The sequence below is a fragment of the Vicugna pacos genome, chromosome 1 (assembly GCF_048564905.1).
Source record: "Vicugna pacos chromosome 1, VicPac4, whole genome shotgun sequence".
Taxonomy (NCBI): Eukaryota; Metazoa; Chordata; class Mammalia; order Artiodactyla; family Camelidae; genus Vicugna; species Vicugna pacos.
The window spans coordinates 54417142-54440118 of NC_132987.1; the positions used below are offsets into that span (position 1 = coordinate 54417142).

Here is a 22977-nt window from a genome sequence, read left to right on the forward strand (position 1 = left end):
TGCCTTTCTACTCATCTGGAATAAATCTTTAGCTAGGGTTTAAGAGGTGAGGTCAGAGCAGCTGCACACTCACATAAAGATTCAACTCCACAGTCTGCTGGTGAGGCTAAACAGCTGAGAGAGGAAGGGAACGCCATGTTACTGAAGGCAAGTTCGTGTGCCCACCGCACCATGAGGCTAAACAAATGTTGGAGTTTGGTTCTGCAATAAATCTTTCTCTGCTCCAAGCAAGGAGGACGACAGGGTGGCTCAAGCCCAAGGAAATCCCGAACTCCCTGAAGGGTTTCAGTAAAGCATACTTAAAGGCCAGGTGAGGGAGGGGGTTGCCGGGTACACGGTCTGCTCATGCACAGTTCTCTGGTTGATGCTGAGGGAACAAGGTGGTCAAAACTATCAAATCCTAGGCGCCAGAAGGTCTGGAGGCCAAGTGCTCTCGATCATCAAGTAACTTATTCCCTTTGGTGGTGGCTTTTAGCATCTGAAACTCAGGAAATATACTTGAGATACTATTATCTGGGTCCTTCAGAGGAGCTACAGCAGAGGATATAGGGGAGGGGTCTGACCCTGGAAGGCTCCACAGGGTCCCGCTCGGTTACAACCAGGTGGCTCCTGCTTGCTTTAAAATTAGACCACTGAGGGCAAGAAAGAGGCGGATTTCAGTCACTTGGTAAACCGAAAGCAAACTTCTTTATTGTACACAGTACAGAATATAACGCAGCTTGGCAGGATGCATACGGCCCTGCGCAGGGGAAAGTATTTCAAATCAACTGGCAGGTTAAAGCCTTTCTGCACTGTAGACTTTCCACGCTCTGGAAAAAAGCCAAAACAAAATCAAAAACCCAAAACCATCAGGGAGGTGCGTGGGTCTGATGGGAATGCAACGGTGATGCCGCCAGCCTCTGTCCTGTGACAGCACAGGCCACATGGCCACAGCGGGGGAGGGGAGCTCAGGCTACAGAGGAGTCTCTTGTACTTGCTAAGACAGCAGAAATCCATCCAAAAAACCCAACAAAACCCGAACCCGGATAAGTAAAGAAAAGAAAAACAAATCCTATACAGCATTTACAACAAATAAATCTCTAGCCAGCAGGGGGTAAAATATGCATCTATGTATAGACTATGTGTAGGTTAGAAAGCTATAAATACGGTTTGGAAAGAGTCCTTTGATTAGAATACAGTGCTAATTAAGGCCCAAGCTAAAGGTTCAATACCTTTGTGGGCTAATTAGCTTCCAAGAGAGGAAAACTTTGTTTCCATAGCTATAAAATGCACCCCTTATCTCTGTGACCCTCTTCACAAATGTGCTCCTGGTCACCAGGGGGACTGTTTGAGACTACAGAGCGTTCCATCAACAGAAAAGCATTTCAAAGCACAAGTCCTACCCTCCCCTGCTCAGCACTGTCCTTCGAGTATGAAGAATAGCACAGCAATCCTTTATGTGCTGAGTGTTAAGGGAAGCCAGAACTCTCACCAGAGCAGGCAGCAAGGTGCTACCACTTTCTAGTATCTTTTCCTCTACTTTGAGCTTAACTCTCATGTAGCTTTAGCCATGTTGTTTAAAACTCTTCCAATATAACAGCAATCAGAAAAAAACTTTTTAAAAAAGATGGCAGGAAACTAAGATGCTAGTACTGTTTTACCTGTCAGTGTCCCATGTTTAAGTCTCAAACCCTATTGAATCATATGCAGGGTTTAAAGTCCGAGAATTAAAGAAAAAGGGAAATAAAAACTGAAATGGAAGTTGTCATCAGTCATACCCAGAGAAGAATCCCTAGGGTTTTCACCAGGTGACCAGGTTTCAAATGGACATGATGTGTATTATGTACATATGCTTCCCAGAGAGGGCATGTGAGGGAACATGGGGGACTATACACATAGAATCTAAATGGTGTGTCCAGGCTGCCCTGCACACCTCAAAAATGTACAACTCAGGTGCAAATGTTCCATCAGTCTGTCTGGTGCAGAAAGCACAAAGCAGGCAATAAAGAGGGCTTGCACTTGGCTAAGGGGGCGCCCCCAGCAAAGCCCCTTTCAAGCTGCAGCGTCTTCATAAGTCGGCACTGCCCTGTTTAAAGGATGCAGTGTAGAGTTACCAAAAGGTTTTTTGCTTTAAATACCAAAACTACAAAAATCAGTTTATAAACTGTTTTTTCCAAAACAACCACCAAAACAAAACAATCCCCCGAATCAAAGCAAAACAAAAATACTGTCAAAAGTGTTAATTACCCTGCTCCTAAAATTAAAGCCATCCACACACAGCCATATGACTGGGAAGAGAAAGGGAGCTTGCTCTGTTTGGTGACCACGTGGCCAGAAGGTTCCCAAGAGTAGCAATGGTTTGAGAACCACAGAGTGGGTAACAGCTGTTCATACTCTTCCCCCTTTTTTCCTAGACCAAGGGGAACCATTTCAGATTGAGCTAGAAGAGCTCTCTGAATTTTAATTTGTAACCCTTCATGGTTTGAGCCTCCCCAGCTTAGCCTAGCTCTTGTTCTATGGATTTGAGATTTTTCAATAAATTGTGCAAATCGGAGCCCTTCTAGGTAAAGGCATTTAGTAGTCTGTGATCCATGCAGATTGTCACACACTCTGTCCTGGTTTGTGGGTATCACCCTGAACAAGGTATTGCTTTGCTGTATTGTCCATGGGAAGGAGGCTCCATTTCAATCTCCTCCCAGAAACCTTGTCAGGATCAGAGCTGAGGCACCAGCCTTTTGGTGGTTTTTCTGCCCCTCCCTGTTCCCACTCCCCAGCCAAGGTACCTGTCTTGAAGGGTGCCAATCCGGAGACAGCTTGGGTGCTCCAGATAATAGTCAAAGGGCAAGCTTTAGGAACAGCCAAAAACACAAACAAAACCACTGCCCTCGTTTGCCTGAATGGGAACTGCTAGCTCTAGGGTTGGCCGCTCAGCCGCTCGGAAACTTAGTAAGCAAAGCCTTCGGCATAGGGGAGGCTGCTGCAGCGGTCCACGTCCAGGAGGTAAGCTGGGTTGTCTTCAAAGTGGGTCAGTGGCAGCGTATCCTCCTCGCTGAGGTGGCACTCGGACTCCGCTTTCAGGAACGGACGCTGGTTGTCAGGGAAGGCCATGGAGAAAAGCGCATCAGGGTCACAGACAAACTTGTAGACATACCGCTCCCCAGCCACCTGAGAGAGAAAACACACCTCAGAAGAAGGCTCACCGGGCCACCTGAGAGAGCACACACCTTACAGGGCCCAGTTGGAACAGGGAGGGGCCGGGGCACCAAGGGAGGAAAAATGAGATATCTGTAAGTCATCAAGCTCTCGGGAAGCCTCAAAAGCGGCTCAGTGGTAGCTGATTATCCAGATCACTCAGATTTATTTTGATAAGTCGTGGGGACCTGCCAAGTGTTTTGTTGACACCACAGCTCAGCAGCTGAAAAAAAATCTGCATTTCAAAGTTATACTAGAAAGATTCTTCTAACAGAAAATCCTCACTGTGCTATACTCGCAGCTTAGAATAGTTACGCTGAGCTGGTGCCTGGTGTTACAAGAAGGCACAAGGATTGTACAGGAATCGGACCATGTGTTTGGTTACCTCCAAAGCTGACAGTCTTCACAGCACAGCTTTGTTAGTTTGAGGGGCCAGGAATTCAATCAGAGCTATGTGGAAATTTCAAGTTTGTTCCAAAGCCAAACAGAATTGCTTTTTGGCTTACCTGCAGTTTTAAATTCCTCATTCCATGGTTCTGCTTGACTGAAAAAACTGATAACTACCTTTATGTGGGTTTTTGTATTATATTACTACAACTGAATGGTCTTGATCATTCAGAAGCTTCACAGAGTTGGTGAGCCATCTAGGTCGATGGGGTCACCCCTTGTCTGCTGGGTGTTTAGCATCAGCGCAAGGGGACACAGATCACTGGAAATCAAACCCAAGAATCGGTTTCACTCAGGTAATGCAAAGGGGCAAGGGAAAGCAGCTAAAACACTGACATTTTAGACTCAAATTCAAAATCTTGAGTTTAATCCTGCCCTTCAGTCATTCTGCTGTGATTCTAAAATCTCTTAGTTGCAGAAATATGGGTTTGTTTTCGGTCTTGGGCTTAAAAAGTATGTTGCTATGCAGCAGGTTATAGAGGTACCAGCACAATTAACCAAATATGCCTTAAACATGACTTTATGGGGACTACGTCTAGTCAGAGCGTGGGCATCTGCACCACCGTTCCTCAGAATTCAAACACCAGGAATCAGGGGCTGTGTGTGTGTGAAACTGGACGATCAGCAACTTCATCAGTAAGCTAAGTCTTAAGGATGGTTGCATATAATCAAGTCATCCCTATTCATTTTTTCTCCAAAGCCAGTTTTATGTTAAATCTCTGGTTCCCCACCCCAAGCCCGAGTTCATGAAGTGGAGGAGCAAGGCAGGAAGACATAGTGGAAATACTAGATCAGAAGCTAGGAGGGGATGGTTTCCAGTGCTGGTTCAGTGCCTCACAAGTCTTAACCTCTATGAACCTCAATTTCTCTTTCAAAAACTGGAGGGTAGGGACTACAGCTTTCCTAAATCCCTCCCCACACTGACATGCTACCACTCCTTCTACTTAGTTCTCATTTACTCATGAGGCGTATAATAAGCGTTACAATGATCCCTTACATTGGCTAGCACATTACTGTTTCTAAAACATTTTCACATATATTACCCTTTGAGATTAGAGATTACGATCGACATTTTTATTGGAAATGTTAGGCTGACTTTCTCTAAAGCATAAATAAGTGGGAGTGTTAGGATCTGAACCCACTCAAGCCTCATTCCTGTGCCTTCCTGTTTTGTTCTCAAAGTTTTCCTCTACCTCCTTAGAAAACCTAGGAACTAGTCATAGGGACAACTCACTGCCATCCGTTCAAGTTAACTGGTTACATTCCCTCGGATATGGAGCTGGGAACAGCAAAGGAATAACGGCCCTCCTTCCTGAATTTAGGATTCCACCTGATAATGTTAACACTGACAGGGGAGAGTGGGTGTATGAAGTTTGGGGGGGAAGTGACTGGTAATGGGTTCAGGGTTTCTTTTTTGGGGTGAAAAATTCTAAAGTGGTAGTGGCTGTACTATTTCAATATATTAAAAACCACTGAATTGTACTCTTAGAAAAAAAAAGCGGGGGGAGGTACGGTGGAGTGACCACCTGTCCTAGGGTATCTATTAACTCTGCCAGCACTGAAACCAAACCCTCAATTCTGCCCCCGAGGAGCTGACACTCCTGTGGCAGATACTGACAAGTAATGTAGTGATTTACAATACCAGAGAGGAGGGGGGTGATGGAGACGCACACAGGTGCTCTCAGAAGCAGAGAAAGGGACCGTAAAGTAACTCAGCCTGAGAACTTCAAATTCTTGGAGTGAAAAGGTGATTACTGAGAAAACAAGCAGGGGCTGGCCAGGTAATGAAGGCATTAGGAATGTTCTTAAGTAGGATGGTAGTCTAATAAGGTGTTTTCATTTTACAGTATGCTTGACAACTTGAATGTGACTTGTATTCTTTGGTCAACAGATACTATATTAAGAGAAAGATGGCTATGCCAGTGAAAGCAGCCAAGTACGAGTTGGTAAAGGGGGGGGTTAGATGGTGCTCAGACTGGGAACAGCCTGTATGAAGCACTAAAAAGTCTGGATTTTATCCAGAAGACCATCCATGAACAGCTGTTTTAATAAGGTGATGAGAGGAATATAGGGCCACATTACCACCTGCTATGAGAAAGATAAACCTGGCTTTAACGTAGACAAATTCTCCACAGCAATGACCCAGATATCTCTGCCAAATGCATCTTGGCTACTACTGTGTGGACGGCCTAAATGTATAAATGCTAGAATCTGGGTAACAGTTACAGCATAAAATCTGGTGGCTAAGAAAAATCAAGGATTTGCCACTCTCAGCTCCTGCCTACCCACAGCATTTCAAACCTGTGGTCCTTTACCACCTATCAGTGAGGACTTGGTATTGGCTTCCTCAAAACATGCTTCATCCTTTATTCTGCAACCTGCTACCAGGTGATTCTGCTGCCATTTTACAAACCTTGGATTTAACTTGTTCCAGTTTCTGAGAAAAAGAAATGAGACCTTCTTACTTCTCTAATACTTAAGAGTTTTAAACCAACATATTTGGAGGTCTTGGCGTTTTAATAACTAAAGACTTCAACTAAGCTCTCATGGGAGCAGAGTCTTTCAAGTTGATTCCCTCACTTGTCCCTTTATGGGTATAATGGTTGTCCTAAGTGTCTGGAGTTTTCATGAGGAGAGGCAGTCTAAGGAAAGAAGAGGAGCCTAATTTTCCTACAGTGTGTTCCACACATAATCCCTGGTTTTCACGTACCCAAGATCATTAAAGGTGCTCTTTATCTCATTTCACACTTACGTTGGTTTTTCCAAGATTTTCCTACCACAGAATCACTCACGAGGCTAATATTTTCTCCCAGCCGCCATGATACACGTCTCACTACAGAGGCCCTGGACACATCTCAGACTGGTCTGTGTCTCAGGACTGCTCACCTTCTGCATGATGCCCTTTTCATAGTAATAGCGTAGGGATCGGCTGAGCTTGTCGTAGTTCATGGCCGGCCGGTTCTTCTGGATGCCCCAACGCCGAGCAACCTGAAGAGACAGGAAAGCAATGGAAACTCGCTCCCTGGGCCTAGTGGTTTTTCTCCCAATCCCAAGAGAGCCAGTTCTACAACCCGACTGCTTTGGTCAGTGATCCGTTTCTCTAACCTGGAAGGAAAAGCATTTAATTCCCTCAAGACCAAACATTCAACCAAGGTGATGATTCAGTCACAATGCTAAGAAGTGAGACCTAGAGGTGGAAGAATCCTAGCACTTTAAGATAAGAGAGGGCTTGGCTGGTGTCCCAGAGGAAGCAGGCTCTCCACGGTTTCTCCACATATGAATTATTGACCAATACCCATAGACCATTAACATGTTGCCATTAAGTGCTATGGTTTCTGTAGCAGTCAATAAGGAATAATTAGAATGGTCATTCCTGAAACATTAGAAACACACTAGTGAGTTGCTAATGGGGCCAGCAGAGCAAAAGTTCAATTCTAATAAGATTGGAGAGGGGCTGGGAGATGTTTACTTATTGCAGCTCATGGAGTAAAGGAGAATCAGATCATTTCAGCCTGCTGCCATCCAATCCCCTGCTCCCAGCAGACCTGCAGAATGGACATTAAAACACGTAGCACCATTATCTACTTAATGAAAAATTAACAAGGCTTCCCAAACAGTTCTGCAATGCATTATATCTAACCCAGTCCACCTGAGGTGCAGTGTTGGGCGATCTAATTGGAGCTTTGGGTAAAGAAGCCTTATAGCAAGAAGACCCCCTAGTGGAGTTCAGCAGGACAGCCATGCAGTCTCCGTCCAAGCACCCCAACAGCCCGAATCCTAATGAAAAGGGTGACTGTCGTTTGGTAATTTTCCTTTGTATTATCTTGGATTTTATTTAGTTTTTGTGACTCACTTGTAAGTTTTTGGCTTGTGGTTACCCTTTTTTGTAAGTCTATTAAAAGGATGACTGTCAAGGCAGGAGAATTACCCCCGAAATCTGAGATCTTCAAGTGTATGCAAACCAGGGGTCATGCTTTGAACATTTCAGGTCAGTCTCGGAAACTTAAAAACCAAAATAACTATTCCTTTGGCCTTAAAAAAAAAACAAACCCACCACCAGATGTTAAACGTGGAAATGAGAAGTAGGGAGACTGCAAGTGGAAAAGTAGATCATAAAATCACATTTCACTTAAAGTACTTTTAAGAAGTATTCAGGGCAGAATGAAAGCAACATCTTCCAAATTCAGGATTTTAAGGTGACCTTTAATAAATACCAGAAATGATCTGATAGATGAGGAATGCATCTGTCCTAATTATCACAGTAATTCGACAGCCATGATTCCACTCTGCCTTGCAAGAAACTGAAAGTGAAATGTCCGTTCACTTGCTCCGTGCCCCCATGGCACACACAATGTCCCTGGCCCTCCTCCTTTCTCCATATTGCATCCATTCAACCCTTTGAAATGGCCCCAAAGGCAATATTAACCAAAAATACTTTCCCCTGGTTAGAGAAGAAACATTTTAAACAAATAGAAATAGTGGTAAGAAAACCTGCTAAATCAATACGTGTCCTTTTACCCTGCTCAGAAGAACTGACACTCTGAAACTGTACTTGAACTGCGATCAGCCATAAGTGATGCAGGGATCCTAAAAAGCCCCACCTCATCATTTTACTATATTCAGTGGTGGAATATGCTTCAACTTCAGCCTTGACCTCTGCTGTCACTTGCATATGCAGTAGCTTACTGGAGAGGGGTTTTACATATGCACAGACTTCAAAGCAGCTCTGGTAGCCATAGTTACTGACTCATCCTCTTGGGCCAGGGCCCTGTGATTTGGTAGCCCTCACCAGGACTGCTCCTTTTGCAATAATCATGATGCGGCACAACTGCAGAGCAGCTGGGAATTAGGGCTGCCCCATTTCTGGGGGAAGGGGATCAGGCACTAGCTGGCTACTAGCTCTTTCATCTTTTACATTCATTACGTTGATAGCACCCATCTTGAGGATGGAGGCTGAAGGAGTTTAAAAAAAAAAAAAACAACCTTGCGTATTTCTTCCTTAAGAGAGCAGCCACAGCACAGGGAGTGGCTCTTTCTAGCAGCCTGTCCTTTTAAACTTCCCCATGCCATCAGTTATCTGCCACATGTTCAACAAACAACCCTACCCCCCAAAATATTCATTAATGCAGATTCACAGTTAAAATGGCTCCAGATTAAAGCCGAGTCAGTCATAATTGAGAGGGTGCTAAGCTGGATGCCTATCAAAAGACATTTGATTAGGGGGCCTGCCAAAACGCAGTTCTAAAACCACAATTTCCATGCACAGTGTAATGGATATTATGGATAATTACCCAGAGTGCACTACTCAGCCACACAGCTGCCTACAATTACGTCCCCAACAGCTTCCTCCTCCGCTTCACCCCTCATGCTCCCCCTGCGACAACTTAGAGCTTCTTCCAGGAGTTGGTATCTTCCTGACATCAACAAGGAGGGCCGACAGAGTTACACAAGGAGTAGAGAGGGGAAAAAACTCAAAGGCTGCCTGTCCCGAGGCTGAAAGGCACACGTGGAAGGAGCTGACCCTGGGTTAAGAGAACAGAATATGCCGAGTTCAGGGAGTGCTCAGGGATTTGAAGGTGCGATGGCAAGAAGTACTTCCTGAAGAAACAAAGCTGTCCAATCAGCTGAGGGAGGCTCAGGGCTGCCACAGGCCTCTCACGTGACTTGGCCGCTTGGCATTTATGAGCACTCTGGATTAGTATCTCTTTCTTTATTAAGTAAGAAAGCCGAGGCCCTCTGCCATCTGTTCATCACTTTCTTTACCACTGGTAGGAGAGCAGAAGATTTAATAACAGCTTTACAAAGGGTCATAACCAGGTCTACCTGCAGCTGTACAGCCTGTGCTCGGGCCCGAGGCACCGGCAATAAAGTCATAAAAGCTCCTGTTTGTGAAATGAGATCAATCAATAAGGGCTGCCCACAAGACAGACTTTCAAAAAGCCTCAGTGAGTCTGGGCGACGTGCTCTCCTCAAGCCTCACATAAACCAGGCCATGTTGTGAGGAAAAGAACGTGGAGCGGATGGCTCTCCAGTGTGGCTGGAAGCCCAAACCGTGGCTTCGCTTCTCCATGACTGAGCCAAAAAGAAACCCTTTGAAAAGCACGGCAGAACTGAACTCTGGCTCTGAAGGCAGACCGAGTCTTAACAGACCCTGTTTACAGTGAGATTTTGACACGTTTCCATCTTCATGCATGACGAGAGGCAGGGAACACCATACGTATATCTGACTTTACTGAAGCCTTCCTCTCTCGCCCACCAGTCAGGATTCTTCCTAAGTTTCCAGCCCATACATTTTCCTTTTATCATCTTAATTTTCAGGCCATGTTCTTGTAGATCAGGTGACAGCTTGTTACCTCCTGCTGTTCACCCCGGTGCCCACCTCTCTCCCCTTGTGTGCTAAAGAGAGCCCTGGAACTGATCGACCAACATCTACAACTGCAGTTCCTGCTCAAACGCCTTCCAAGAGCAGTGTTCTCAGTTCAGTCACACCCAACCCCAAGGCCCCTTTTACTCTGATGGCTTACTATATAACGCCTAAGTACATGCCACCAAAAGAAGCATATGTCAGATCTTCAGGGACGTTATTTCTCCATTCATAATCTCCCTAGATTCTAAATCAAATAGAAATGAAAAATCAACCCCTTTGAAATATGCCAAACTCATTTAAATAAGAGCCTGATTTAACTTACTTTGTTATGTGATATTCAGGAAAGGGGTTTTATGATGTGTCTTCAAAGAAATGGTACTGGTTCTTCCTGATTTGGGCAAACAGTAACAATTCCTTTCTTCTATTAACAAAATAATGAAGGTCTGTGTCATCTCAACTACTGTGATGCCACATTAAAAATATCTAAGTTCACATGACTGACCCCATCTCTAATTTTATTTCTCTAGGTTAGAGCCATTTGTAACACAGCGGGGTAGGTGCGTCCTATAACATTACTACATTACAAATGTATTCATGTAGCCTGATACAGGCTATGCCATATGGGGGCCAACACCAAAACAAGCTGGTATCACTGAAGGAACCCTTAACAAAAGACTTTTGGTTTTGGTGGGGGGAGGTAATCAGGTTTATTTTTTAGAGGAGGTACTGGGGAGTTGAACCCAGGACCTCATGCATGCTAAGCATGTGCTCACACTTGAGCTATCCCCTCCCCCATGACAAAGATTTTCTAAGAGAGAACAGACCCTATTTGACTGTGAGTCTTCATGGCCTCACTGCAGAAGTATTACTAATGCTTTTCATAAACCTCTCCAGTGGAGATCTCTGCCTGTCCGTGAAATGTAGATTATCCTACTAATAGAAAAGACACTGCCAAGCCCACTGGCCAGGTCAGAACCTGAACAAGAAAGAGCACATTTAACACAGTAAAAAGACTCAATGGAGAACTAAACAGGAACAGATGTCATCAACAAATCAAGTCACCTGAGCCCAGCATCCAGCGCTTACCTCCTCGGGTTCTATCAGCTTGAACTCCATGCCTCTGCCTGTCCAGGCAATGAAGTGGGCATTGGCTGGGTCGTCAAGCAGGGTAACGAGGAATTGCCACAGCTGAAGGGAACCTCGCCTCTGGTAAGGGGGTCCCTCCCGATACATGGTGGGTTCCTGTTTGACTTTGCCTGTTTGGGCCGAAGATACATATGCACTACTTTAGTCTTGGGTTTTTCAGGTGATTTGGGTAAACGCCAATTTGGCATTAATAAGACTGACTAAGATGCTTTGATGTCTCGAACCCTCCAGCTTAGCAACAAACTGGATGAGGGGGCTACTTACCTTCCAATCTCTCAGGAACAACACAGGTGTCGTCAAAGTACAACCGGGGATCTTTTTCATATGGAAAACCTGAAGGAGAATTTAAAAAGAAAGACCACATTGCTTAACAAACTCTATCTGTGGTCTATGAAAACTCTGGATTTAAGGACTAAAACAGGATTCTACCGGTTCAGGTCCTAAGCCCTGTGAATGCTATATCTATGACAGACGGAATTTTTGGGGACTTCAAAAGGACTTAGGCATTCGTGTTCTGATGTATCACCCGCGCTTGAGTCAGTGGCATCAATTCCCGCTATTAGAGCGAAGACTGCAGGGAAGCCCTGAGTCACTGGTACGTTCCTTCACATCTTGCTTAAGAGGTCTGCATGGATCAGTGTTGCTGTGACTAAGCCTTTATATCTGAAAAGACATCTCATCTATTTCAGTTGGCCTCCCTGGGTGGGATTTGGTTGATCTATACATAGTCTCACCACTTTCCTTTTAGCTAATATTAATTTCAACCGTTCTTACAGCTTGTCCAGGCTGCCCACACACCTCATTCAATTATGAAAGAGCTTAGCGGGTAGAAAATGATGCCAAAATGAGTAAAGACTTGGGCCTGTGGAGGACTGTGACAAGCAATAATCTTAAAGGCAAGGTGGAGGGTATTATCACCTCTAGACGCTGTGGAAGGGACCTGAAGAGATTTCCTGGCAATAAAGCTGATTCATGTATAGGTAACAAATCAGAAAGAAGAACTGACTGGTCCAACAACAGATGTAAGTGGGAATGAAAGGAAGGTAGGGAAAAAAGTCGAAGGGGTCAAGGAAAAGGAAGGAGGGCCTGGCATTCTCCACCCATTAGCCCTTAATATGTATTCAACTCTGACCACCAGGCACCCTGACAAGATCAGTGGCTCAAACCAAAGCCAGTGAGTAGTCAGGCGTGACGAGACCACCTTTGCCTGTGGCCCAGCCTGTTTCAGGGATGTCCTCTCCTTTCCTCCCACACTTCTCAGGAGGAAGCACCAGGAGCTCCTGCAGGCTCAGCAGTGCTCCCTGTGCTCTGTTCTCTGATTCATCTGGCTTGTGGTCCAGGCACGTGAGTGTTGGGTATGCAGCGGGGGCAGGCAGGGGAGGCCACTCTGCTGTGAAGGGCTAGCATTAGATTTTGAGAGGGAATTGGGCTATGACTTGAAAAACCCATGGGAAAAGGCACCGAGAAATCTGTTCCTTTTTTCCTTTACAATCAGCCCAGATCAAGTTCTTGGCAGGAGGAGCACTACTTTTAAGAGGCCTGGGGTTGGGAAAACACTGCCCAACTTGGAGGAAACAAATTGTTTTAAGGTTTGGTATTACTCACTTTTGTTTCCTCAGCCCCAAGCATTATTTGTTTGCTTAGCTACATCAAAGGAGGTATATTTTATTACTTAATCCAATATTTATGCCAGGCACTGTGCTAGAAGGGGGTAGATAGGGAGAAGAATACAGACTCAGTGCTTGCTCTCAGGGAGCCTATATCCTAACTGGTGGAGGCAGACAACAATGTAGGAAAAGAAAGAAATGAGACGTAGTGTGGAACAGTAAAGAGAGTGGACCTTAGAGCCAGATGGACTTAGATTAACTGTGACCTTGAACAAGTTAATCTCTCTATGCTCCAGTTTACTCATCTGAAGACTGGGGAAGATAACTCCTACCTTACAGAGTTGCTGGGAGAGTTTAATGAGTTGATATATATTCTGTTCCACTGAACTACTTATCTTTGCAACTGAGCTGAGAATAGCTCCTGCTACATAAGTGTGCAATACATGATAGTTAAAAAAAAAGTAAGATAGTACTTATCACGATGTGTACTTACTATGAAGATAAAGCTCTCACATTATCCAATTCTGTCATGTATTCTAAATTCCTTGAGGATAGGGACCATATCCTGAAAATCTAAGCACCTTCATAGAACCTGGTACATAAGTGCTCAATAAATATTTGAATAAATATGAGGGAATCTATAGTCTTTGTTTAAAAAAAAGAAGGTTTAAGAATGCAACACTAAGTTACGGATTCACGGACTCCCTATAATCTTCTAGTTTGGTACTAGGAAGCTGACTTGTGTGACAAACTGTTATACTTCATATTAGCAACAAGAATTACATAATCCATCAAACTTCACGCTTTTTAGCTTGGCTGCCAGGAAGCTATGAATTTCCTGACTTTCCACATGGATTTTGATACTCCAGTGACATTTTAATGGCTTTATTATAAAATCACAGGTAAACTACAAAGTTTTTACATGCCTATCAAACCTGCCATGTTATTTTTGGAGCTTTTCTTCCTCTGAGGTAAGGATGATACATTCACAGTATATAAGGGAAAAAAGTAAACCTAGATTAAATTCTAGGTCTGGTTTTCAAATTAATCAGATGAAAGACCTGCCCATGAGAATCATTTTGGTGTGTTCTGTGGTTTCTAGTCACTGCCACATGTGTTTCTCTAAAACATCTGGAAGATGCTGTTGGTTTAAGTGAAATTTAAGTCAGTTGAATTTGCACAGCAGTTACATCAGTTGCAGCCACAACCATCTAATCACTCAAAGGTGGCAGGAAGGAAGAACCTGTTTGAGGGGCAAAGTCGAAATGAAAGATTGAACATAGTATGCAAAGATTCCAGGTGAACGCTAAGGCAGGATGGCTATCTTAGTAATCACAGATGCCAATCAGAAACACTTGTCTCACTAACTGTTTCACGGGCATCTGTAGTCAAGCCTGTTTAAGAAAGAGAAAAACCATGTCAGGGTAATTTAGGGCAATTAAGAATGCAGATCGCTTTGAAACTAACTTTTGCGATGTGTGTGGGGTCAGGGGAAGGAACGGGAAAGAGTAGGGGAAAAACACACAAGCTTGCCAGATACTGTGTGTAGTAAGCAGCCCCAATGTCTTACTAAAAATATTTCCTTTAAGAGCATGCCCCTTGCTAAATGTTGTAATTATGCGAAATGTTTTACTCCCTCCTCGTCTGCCCACTGCAGACATTGATTACTGCTGTAGAAACATTTGGGAACCTGGAAGAGAGCCCCACACAGCTGTGCCGATCACAGTCAGAGGTCCAGTAGACAACCCTTCCTTCCCAGGGCTGGGCGCTCACTCAGAATATCCCTGGGTGCCTGTGGCAGCCAGGCTGTGTCTCCCCTCTAAGTCAGCAGGAAGCAGCTACTTACAGAAACCACTGCTGGGTACCAGTCACTCACAATAACTAGCCAGTGCTTCCCAGTGCAATCTTTACCAACTCTTTCAACCTTCCTCTAAAACTCTGGAGAACAGTGGTTGTCACCCTTGGACCCGTACTAGAATCACCTGGGAGCTTTAAACTACTGACGCCTGGGTCCCACCCCAGAATTTCTGATCTACTTGCTCTGGGTGATGCTGGACACAAGCTTTAAAAGCTCCGCAGGTGATCCTAACGTGCAGCCAAAGCTGAGACTCAAAACTCTGTAGTAGTTCTCAAATGCGAATGTGCATCAGGGTGGCCCAGAAGGCTCATTAGAACAGAGTGCTGCCCCCCGCCCCCCCTGGAGTCTCTGATTCAGTAGATCTGGGGTGGGTCCTGAGAATTTGCATTTCTAACAAGTCCCAGATGAAGCTGATGTCACGAGTTGGGACCATGCTGCTCTGGGTCTTTACAGACAGATGCATAGGACAGGAACAAGAGCTACTTCTGGGAGAAATCCTTTCCTGTTTCAATGTTCAGAAGAGATGTCCTGAAGGTTCCATCTCAAGCTGTGACATAGTTCCTAAGTTCCAGTTTATCTGCAGCAGTATAACTTCCTTGTATGGAAATGTGGAAACCAGTTGATTCAGCTATTATTTCTTAAAAGTTAAGGTCATTACTACTGACACTGATGGCAGCCCTCACAGGTCAGGTGTGTGCCTCAAACCCTGTGTGCAAGGTAACTGCAGATCGCAGTCAATGAGCTCTCATGTTCATGAGCCAAGGAAGGTTTAAACCATGATCTCAAAATCTTAGCCTGGAAACTTAGCAATTTTAAGCTTCCTTGAATATTATTTTTTTAAAAAGCTACTTACCCTCATGGCTGCTGGAGAAATAGCCCCCTCTCATGTAGGACGACTGGCAGTTAGGCACTTCTGAAAGAGACAGGTGTACACACTCCTGTCAATAGTTACTGCAGCTGAATCAGCACATCGGTCCAACCGCAGCTCTGCAGTAAAGCCCCTAACCCTCTCCTGATCTAAGGTCATGTCTTTTTGGTCTTGTCCTGGGAAAGAGGTACCAAGCCAATAAGTATCATGGGAAGCACTGTAACCCGCCATCTGAAAGGACTCTTGACTTGCAAGGAAGAGAACTGGGAAGGAAAAATGGTATGTCGCTCTCAAAACTTGCTCAATTTAGAAATTAATTAACATCAAATCTGGTGACAGTTAATGATAGAAAAAGAAACTGGCTTTCAAAAGGTCAACGTGGTCTTCTGCCTATACTGACTCAAGGGCTTTGGTTTGGAGGGGCAGGAAGATAACTTTAGATCTTTCCCAGTTTGCAGTCCTTTACTGCTGATGGTCATATCTAATTCTGCTCCAAGAGGTGAGGGTATTTTTAGGTCAAAGAGATTAGGGGATTTGAAGTCATGAAGCTAAGATGAGGACAGGCAGGAGTGGGGGACTGCAGCTTGGCAAGCACACTTCTGCCATGTTGGAACCGTTAGAATGAAACCCAAGTTGAGGTGATCTTTTCTTCAGGCACCATGTTACCAAGGCATCCATAGAGACAGTGAGCTGAGCCCACATGAAATGGGCCTTTACCCCGGGAACACGTCTCGGATCAAAGAATTGCAGATACGGTAATATTTGTTGGGGGTCTTGCTTTAAAGGAGTTGGATGGGCTGAAAAACTCATAGGACCGATTAAAATGTCAATTTCAAAGGAAGAATGTTGCTGGTTATGCCTGCTCCTGAGAAAAAAACACATCAAACCCTTCAGGAGGAATGCCGATGAACATTTTAAGCTGTCAGTACCTACACTTGGTAATTTTCCATCATAAAGCAACAGATATCTCCCTTCTGCCTACCTCCTAGTCTTTCCATAACCAATTTCTGCCTGAGTTGAGCAATCCCTGTATCATCTCAGAGAAGGCCAAGAGAAAATTCTATATCCTATTCCACTTGCAAAAGCCATTGAGTACATACTGCCCCACCCCTGCCCCAGGGTCTTCAAGAAAAGCACACATGGAAAAGGTTGATAACCTACCCACCACCCTCAAATTCCTTTAGCACCAACTGCAAAAAGACAAAATCTTATTTAAAAAAAAAAAAGGAAGTGAAGAGGAGGAAAGAGTTTCTAAATGTGCAAGCTGCAAAATTCCAACTCTCCATTCTGCTAATGATCTCACTGAATAAGCCTGGCCTGTAAGATATGTAGTCAGCGAATGAGTGTGTGGGTGGGGGTGGAGAGAACCCCCAAAGATAGTTTAAACTTCTTGATGTGCTTAAGTTTCTGGACAAGAGGTAATCCAAAACCAAACAATAGGTGTTCTAACATGTTATATACTTCTCCCTGTGTGTACAGCAGCAGCTGAAGGACACAGGAGTTTTCCCAGATGGAAGTATTGTAATAGAGCAGGGGATCCTATGAAGCAGCCAACAGGCCGAACTTCTCCATGGCGTACCCAGCACCCATACAGCTATGACACACCAGGTCCTTTCTGAGAACACCACTCATCTCAAGAATAGAAAGAATCCCATCCTACACGTGGACTCACACTGGGGGTTTAATGCATCTTTGTATTCAAAAAAGCCACAAACCTAGAGGTAGGACTAAAATGCAGACATTACATACCCAGTGTCCAGTGACTCTAAGATAACAGGTTTTTAAAAAGGGGGCATCACGGAGACTGGACCTCAGCTATCCACTTTTGAATGCCCACTGCGCCTCCTATCATTTGCATGGCTTTTCTGTTTTGTATCCAATTACACACAAACATGTTTGCTTTACTAGACTAGCTCCTAAGTTCTTTGAGGGCAAACTTTGTAAGACTATTCCCCATAGCCCCGCACATTAAAGACACTCAGTAACAACCAGACAGATAGATGCATGAGAGAATGAAGAAAGGAACAGCATGATTTTTCTGCTTACCTGAATCAACGCAGTAATCCCGGGGCTCCTGCTTGATTCCCAGTGGTGACTGGAACCCATGTGCTGGGGGGCCCGGCATGCCTGGGACTCCATGTTCATAGAGTGGGTCATGGTATTCTTGTTTGAATCCCTGAGGGGGTGGGGGAGCTGCAGGGACAATAGGTTCTGACATTTGCCGGTGGTAATTGGGGCGATTATCTCCAGGAACTCCTGACTGAGGAGGGAAGGGGTGGCAGGGTTCAGACAGTTGTCTCTGAAATCTGCAAGAAGAAAGTAGTTATATTGTTTAAGAATATGATGAATACCAACTATGATTTAGCATTGAAGATTAGAAGTTCAAATTAATGGAATTATTTGCAAAGTATCTTTTTTTTGGAGGGGGTAGGTAATTAGGTTTATTTATTCTTGGAGTTCCTGCAAAGTATTTAATGCTTATTTCTGGACATTTTACCCTCTTCTCAAAATTATATCACACTTCAAACCTTTTGAGTCAGGGACTGGCAAAAAAAAAAAATCAAAACAATGACATGGTAGCTTATTTTTCATGCATGTTTATTTCATGTACAGTCTGTATAGTTGGGTCAGATTATGTACCTGAATATTTAAAGCCAATTATTTGCAAATATCACTAACATGTTATGTTTGTTCACCAGTTCATTCATTCTCTCACCTGTAGATAGAATTCATTCTTAAAGACTAAAGAGTCTTTAACCAGAAATTAACTAGAAGATGTAGTTTAAAAAAACCTCAAAAGTAATAGCATTCAAAAATATAGTATCCCTAGGGATAATCAGGAAATGTATAGGCTATAAAAGAATAAAATCTTAAAACTGTAAGCAAAAGACCTAATTAAAGAGAAAATATTTAGGACTTCGAAGTCATTCACTCACTGAAAATTACTCTACCGTAATGCCTTTCCAACCTACTTGACAAAATGATTCTAAATTATTTAAAAGATGAAGTACTTTTAAAAATCTATCAGACAAATATTATAAAGCCACAATAATTAAAACAGGAATACAAGGAATGAAAGACAGATGTCAGAGAAATGGAATGAGAAGTCGCAAACTGTCAAGTATGTTCCAAAAGTACTACTTGTTAAGGTTAGCATTTCAAATAAGCAGGAAAGGTAGACCCCTGTTTTATACCACATGCCAAAATAAGTTTCATATAAAGATTTCAATGTGAAACGATGGTAGTAAACATATATGAAAACATAATCGGAGTGAGGAAAAGCCTTTCTAGGTATACCAAGAGCAGAAATCAAGACAAATATGAATATACCTCCTTGTATAAATTTCTGTAAGTCAAAAAAACAAAAAAAAAAAACCACAAACAAAACCCAAAGAAAAAAATGGGGGGGGATCTATAGTAGAAAATACCAGAAGTAAGCCTCCAAATTAAACAAACAGGAGAGTCTGTAACAGAAAGTAATGTTAATACTGCTGAGGACAAGAGCTTTTAAAAATCAGAAGATGGACATGTCAACAGAAAAAATGGGTAGAGAACAGAAATAGGAAAATCACTAAAGAAATCCTTTGGTCATAAACAACATTTGACTTCATTAGTAGTGAAAAAAGTACTAACAGAGAAATAGCTTTTCCTAATTACTTGAAGGATGAACAGGCAGCTAATAAACCTGACACACAAAAGCACTGAAGTCATAGATACGATTAGACAAAGCTATGAAGATGGTCACCAAAACAAATGTCTAACAAGGGAACTGCTTAAGTACCTCGTGATACAGCCATTTTCTTGAGTGTAACTATCAAGTATGATGTAATATACAAATATGTAAAAAACTGGAAAGGTATATTTGATACCTATTTTGCAAAAGTATAAAAAGTTCATGTCACAAAATCCTGGAAAAAGCTGCACCTAAATGTTAACATTACTTATCTTTGGGTGGTTATGACTTTAGGTAATTTTTTGGTGCTCATCTATGATTTAATGATATATGTTATTTTATAAGACAGAACAATAAAGGCATTTGTTAATAAGTATAATTAACATCTTATAGCTGTCAAGAAATTCAGATACATGCCGAGTGCCCTCTGTGGGAAAGTAGTGTAGTAAAAGTGAAAGCCAGAGGTCCTGAAGTGATGCCACTACTAGGAAAGTGACAGAGGGCAAGTTTTCTTGGCTTCAGTTTCCTCATCTGTAACATGAGGATAGATTATCTATCAAAATGCTACCGGAATAATGGAATGAAATCATGTCTACAGAGCAGGCTTCTGCCACAGCTGTCATCACTGACGGACGGGGGTAGAAGTTGGAGATGGTGACCATCTATGTGAGGCCTCGAGCCATGAAATATGCATAAGGCACTAGTCTATGTATATAAAGAGAAGCATGTGTGAATATATGCCCTCAGGTAGAAAGTACGAGCCAAGGTGCAGGGTACAATACAGGATTTAGGACAACTAATTTTAATCAGTTTTTTTCAAAATCCACAATATAACCCAGTAACATTAAGGTCTTACTCTCTTTTAGCTTGAATATTAATAGCTTTAGTCAAGTGATTTGAATTTGATTTGAATGAATCTGTGACAACAGGTAGCCAAAAGATTTCTAGAACATCAAGATTTAAAATCTTAAGCTGAAGAGATCTGTGAGCAGAGAAAACATTTTAGATCAGGGTATAGCATGGCCCTCCCTCTGAGTCTTTACTACCTTACCAAAAGCAGCACCACAACATCATTTTATAACACGAAGATCACCAAACTATTTTATATTTATCCTTTGATCCCAGACACCAAAAGCATCAGAATCTGCATGGCCAATTACTTAAACAGGTTTTATAAACTCCATAAGGTTCCGTGGGCACTGAATGCATTACAGTGGAACTTTATCAGGAGTGAGATGTTCAAGGTTGCCGTTATTTAAGGAAACCCTTCTATGGTCTGTGAAGAAGTGTAAATTTGAAACTTGGGTTTAGGCTTGACATTTAGAACACAGGCACCAGCAGCATGCTGTAAACCTGAATTTTTAAAGAAAATTCTGAAGAAGTGGGCAGAAAAGAAAGATGAAGACATTCTTTAGGACTTATTTTTGTAAAGCATCCAAACTTCATGCCAGCAGAACAGTAGCAAGGGCACCTGCTTTCCACAGTCTCACCCCTCCCCACCCCTGCCGCTTTCCTAGCACCTTCAAAGGTGACCTCCACAAATCACTTCCTTGATGGCTCTGAGATGGCACGGAACCACCCAGTTCTGCAACCAGAGCCTGAGCAGCTGGCAGGCCCAATCACCTCACTTCCGCCCAGTGCTCATCTTCTCACTTTCCAGCATGAAACTCTAGAGATGGCCTGGTATGGCCCCCTCAGGAGAAGGTACTTCCGAATGGGCACCAGCCAGCAGCCCTCATCCCCTCCCCCCAGCATAACTTTAAGGATGCATAAAGCTTGCAGGCCTGGGATCTGCAGAATAGATTCTGTAACTGGGATTGTTCCGTCCTGGTTTGTTTTGAGGGAGCAAGAGTGGCACAGGGGAGCTTAAGGGTAGGTCACAAAACCAACATATTTGGAAGAAAGATTCTCTCCGAGCTTGCTGCCAATCACAGCTTTTATTTGTAGAGATTAGTAACATAATTCAGTTCTTGTCCTCAAAATACATTCTGTGAACTTTACTCACTGACCTTCATTCGAACTCCCTCCCCCATTCCACAGTTCTTTTGAAGTATCTAAGAATGTGTTGTATACACAGTACAGCTATGACATAATGCCTCTTGTTTACTGAGGCAGGCAATCACTGTCAGTGGAGGGGCGGCATGGTTCCTAATAGACCTCTTCTTCCTCTCGCTGACCATCCCACCCACCCTCACCGGTTCCCCCAGCAGAGCTCAGGCCACAGTGAACTCACAGTTGGCGAGCAAAAGGGGACTTCTGACTACCGAGCAAGCCTACATTCAATAGGTTACAAATTAAGGCTTTTTCAGTGCCAGTTTATTTAAAGAACCAGTTATTTATTTATTTGTCGGATTTATATAGCGCCTTTCCTCCCAAGAGCTCACCCACGCTACTAACATTTGGTTTACATTATGAAAACCGTTAGATGCTTTTTCTGCATTTCCTTTTCGGTTTCTGCTGCCAACACACAGAGTAAACACAATGCTTAGAGGGAAAGAAGGAGAAAAGTGTGGATTCAACGAAGGCTACACAGTGGCTCTGGGTGCCAGGTGAAGTAGTGACGGTTCAGAGGTCAGCTGAGAGATGATACAGAAAACTGGCCAAGAAACCAACACCTCTTAGTTAATATTTCCGTTCAAGCTAAGAGAAGATAGAAAATAGAAGAAGCAGTGTAGCTGGGTTAAGAGGCTCCGGCTGCAAAAAAGTCAGAACATCCTGGGCTGAAATCCAGTCTTTATCACCTGCTAGCTGTGTGACCTTGGGTGAGTTACGTAACTGCTCTGAGCCTCAGTTTCCTCACTAGTAAAATACAGACAACCCAACTGTAAAGATCACTTAAGATAATGCACGAAAGAGGGCCGGGCACACTGCTATGTTCTTGATCTACATTACCTTCAGACATCACCACCAAATACCCAACTGCTACCCGCCCAGCATGCAATATCTAAACTCAGAAGTTAATGCAAATGTAAGGGAAGATTTTAAGGAATTGGAAGACTATCACACAGAGTCCTCTGGCTGCCTAGTCAGTATCTAGTCTCCTTTCTCAGAAAGAAAGTGCTGATTTTTTTTTTAATTCCAGGCGGCAACATGCCATCCAACTTCACATTAACATTTATCTTCCTGCCATATACCAAGAGCCAGGCACTGCTGCCAGAGAAAACCCAAACACTGTCCCTAAAAGCCCACCAAAGAACTCTGGAAGAGCTCTCAGGACTCTGAGGCCTGTCAGCGCTGCTTAAACTCAAACTGGCCCTTCTAACCTGTGATAAAACAGATGAAGAAAAAAATGTCCTTTAAAGGCCTAGATATTTGATTTCTCAAGATCAAATATGGAAGAAAGAAGGTTATGTAAAGACAAGATGCTCCCAGGAGAATAGATGGTGAAGGTATTAGTTTTTTGTGTACAACATTAATAAGTCTAATAATGAAGATTAGGGATAAAGGGAGATGTATATTTTTAAAAGTTAACATTAGTTTCTAAGTTGTGGTATCTACATCATTTTAGGAAGATTCCTTTAGAATAGTTTTTTATGGAATATAAAAATGATTTTTTAAAAAGTAAAATTGTCATGAAAGCTAACATTTACTGAGTACCTTCTCTGCCAGTGTGACTTCATTGGACTCACCCAATGATTCTATGTGGTATCTAGTATCCCCCCATTTTCAGATGAAGAAACCAAAGCTTGGAGAAGTTAAATGCCTGCCTGAGGTCATATAGATAGGAAATAGCAGAGTTGGGATTCAGGTCTGTTAGTCTCCAACTCTAGAGCCACTGGCCACTGTTTGTATAATTGTTTCTATAATTGCTTTTAAATACCCTCAATGACATTTAAATAA

General features: G+C 43.2%; 1 protein-coding gene across 3 annotated transcripts in view; it reads right to left on the bottom strand.

The window, feature by feature from the left end:
* Nucleotides 1-668: 668 nt before the first annotated feature.
* The window catches only part of ETV5 (ETS variant transcription factor 5), a 55426-nt gene continuing 33117 nt past the window's right edge, over nucleotides 669-22977 (bottom strand). For all 3 annotated transcript variants that reach the window (XM_072962326.1, XM_006200999.4, XM_072962332.1), the window contains exons 8-13: nucleotides 17511-17770; nucleotides 15450-15509; nucleotides 11396-11464; nucleotides 11072-11241; nucleotides 6505-6606; nucleotides 669-3144 (exon numbers count right to left, since the gene is read on the bottom strand). In XM_072962326.1, the coding sequence (XP_072818427.1) occupies nucleotides 2923-3144; nucleotides 6505-6606; nucleotides 11072-11241; nucleotides 11396-11464; nucleotides 15450-15509; nucleotides 17511-17770 (883 nt within the window). In that variant the 3' untranslated portion in view covers nucleotides 669-2922. The remainder of the gene's footprint in view (nucleotides 3145-6504; nucleotides 6607-11071; nucleotides 11242-11395; nucleotides 11465-15449; nucleotides 15510-17510; nucleotides 17771-22977) is intronic.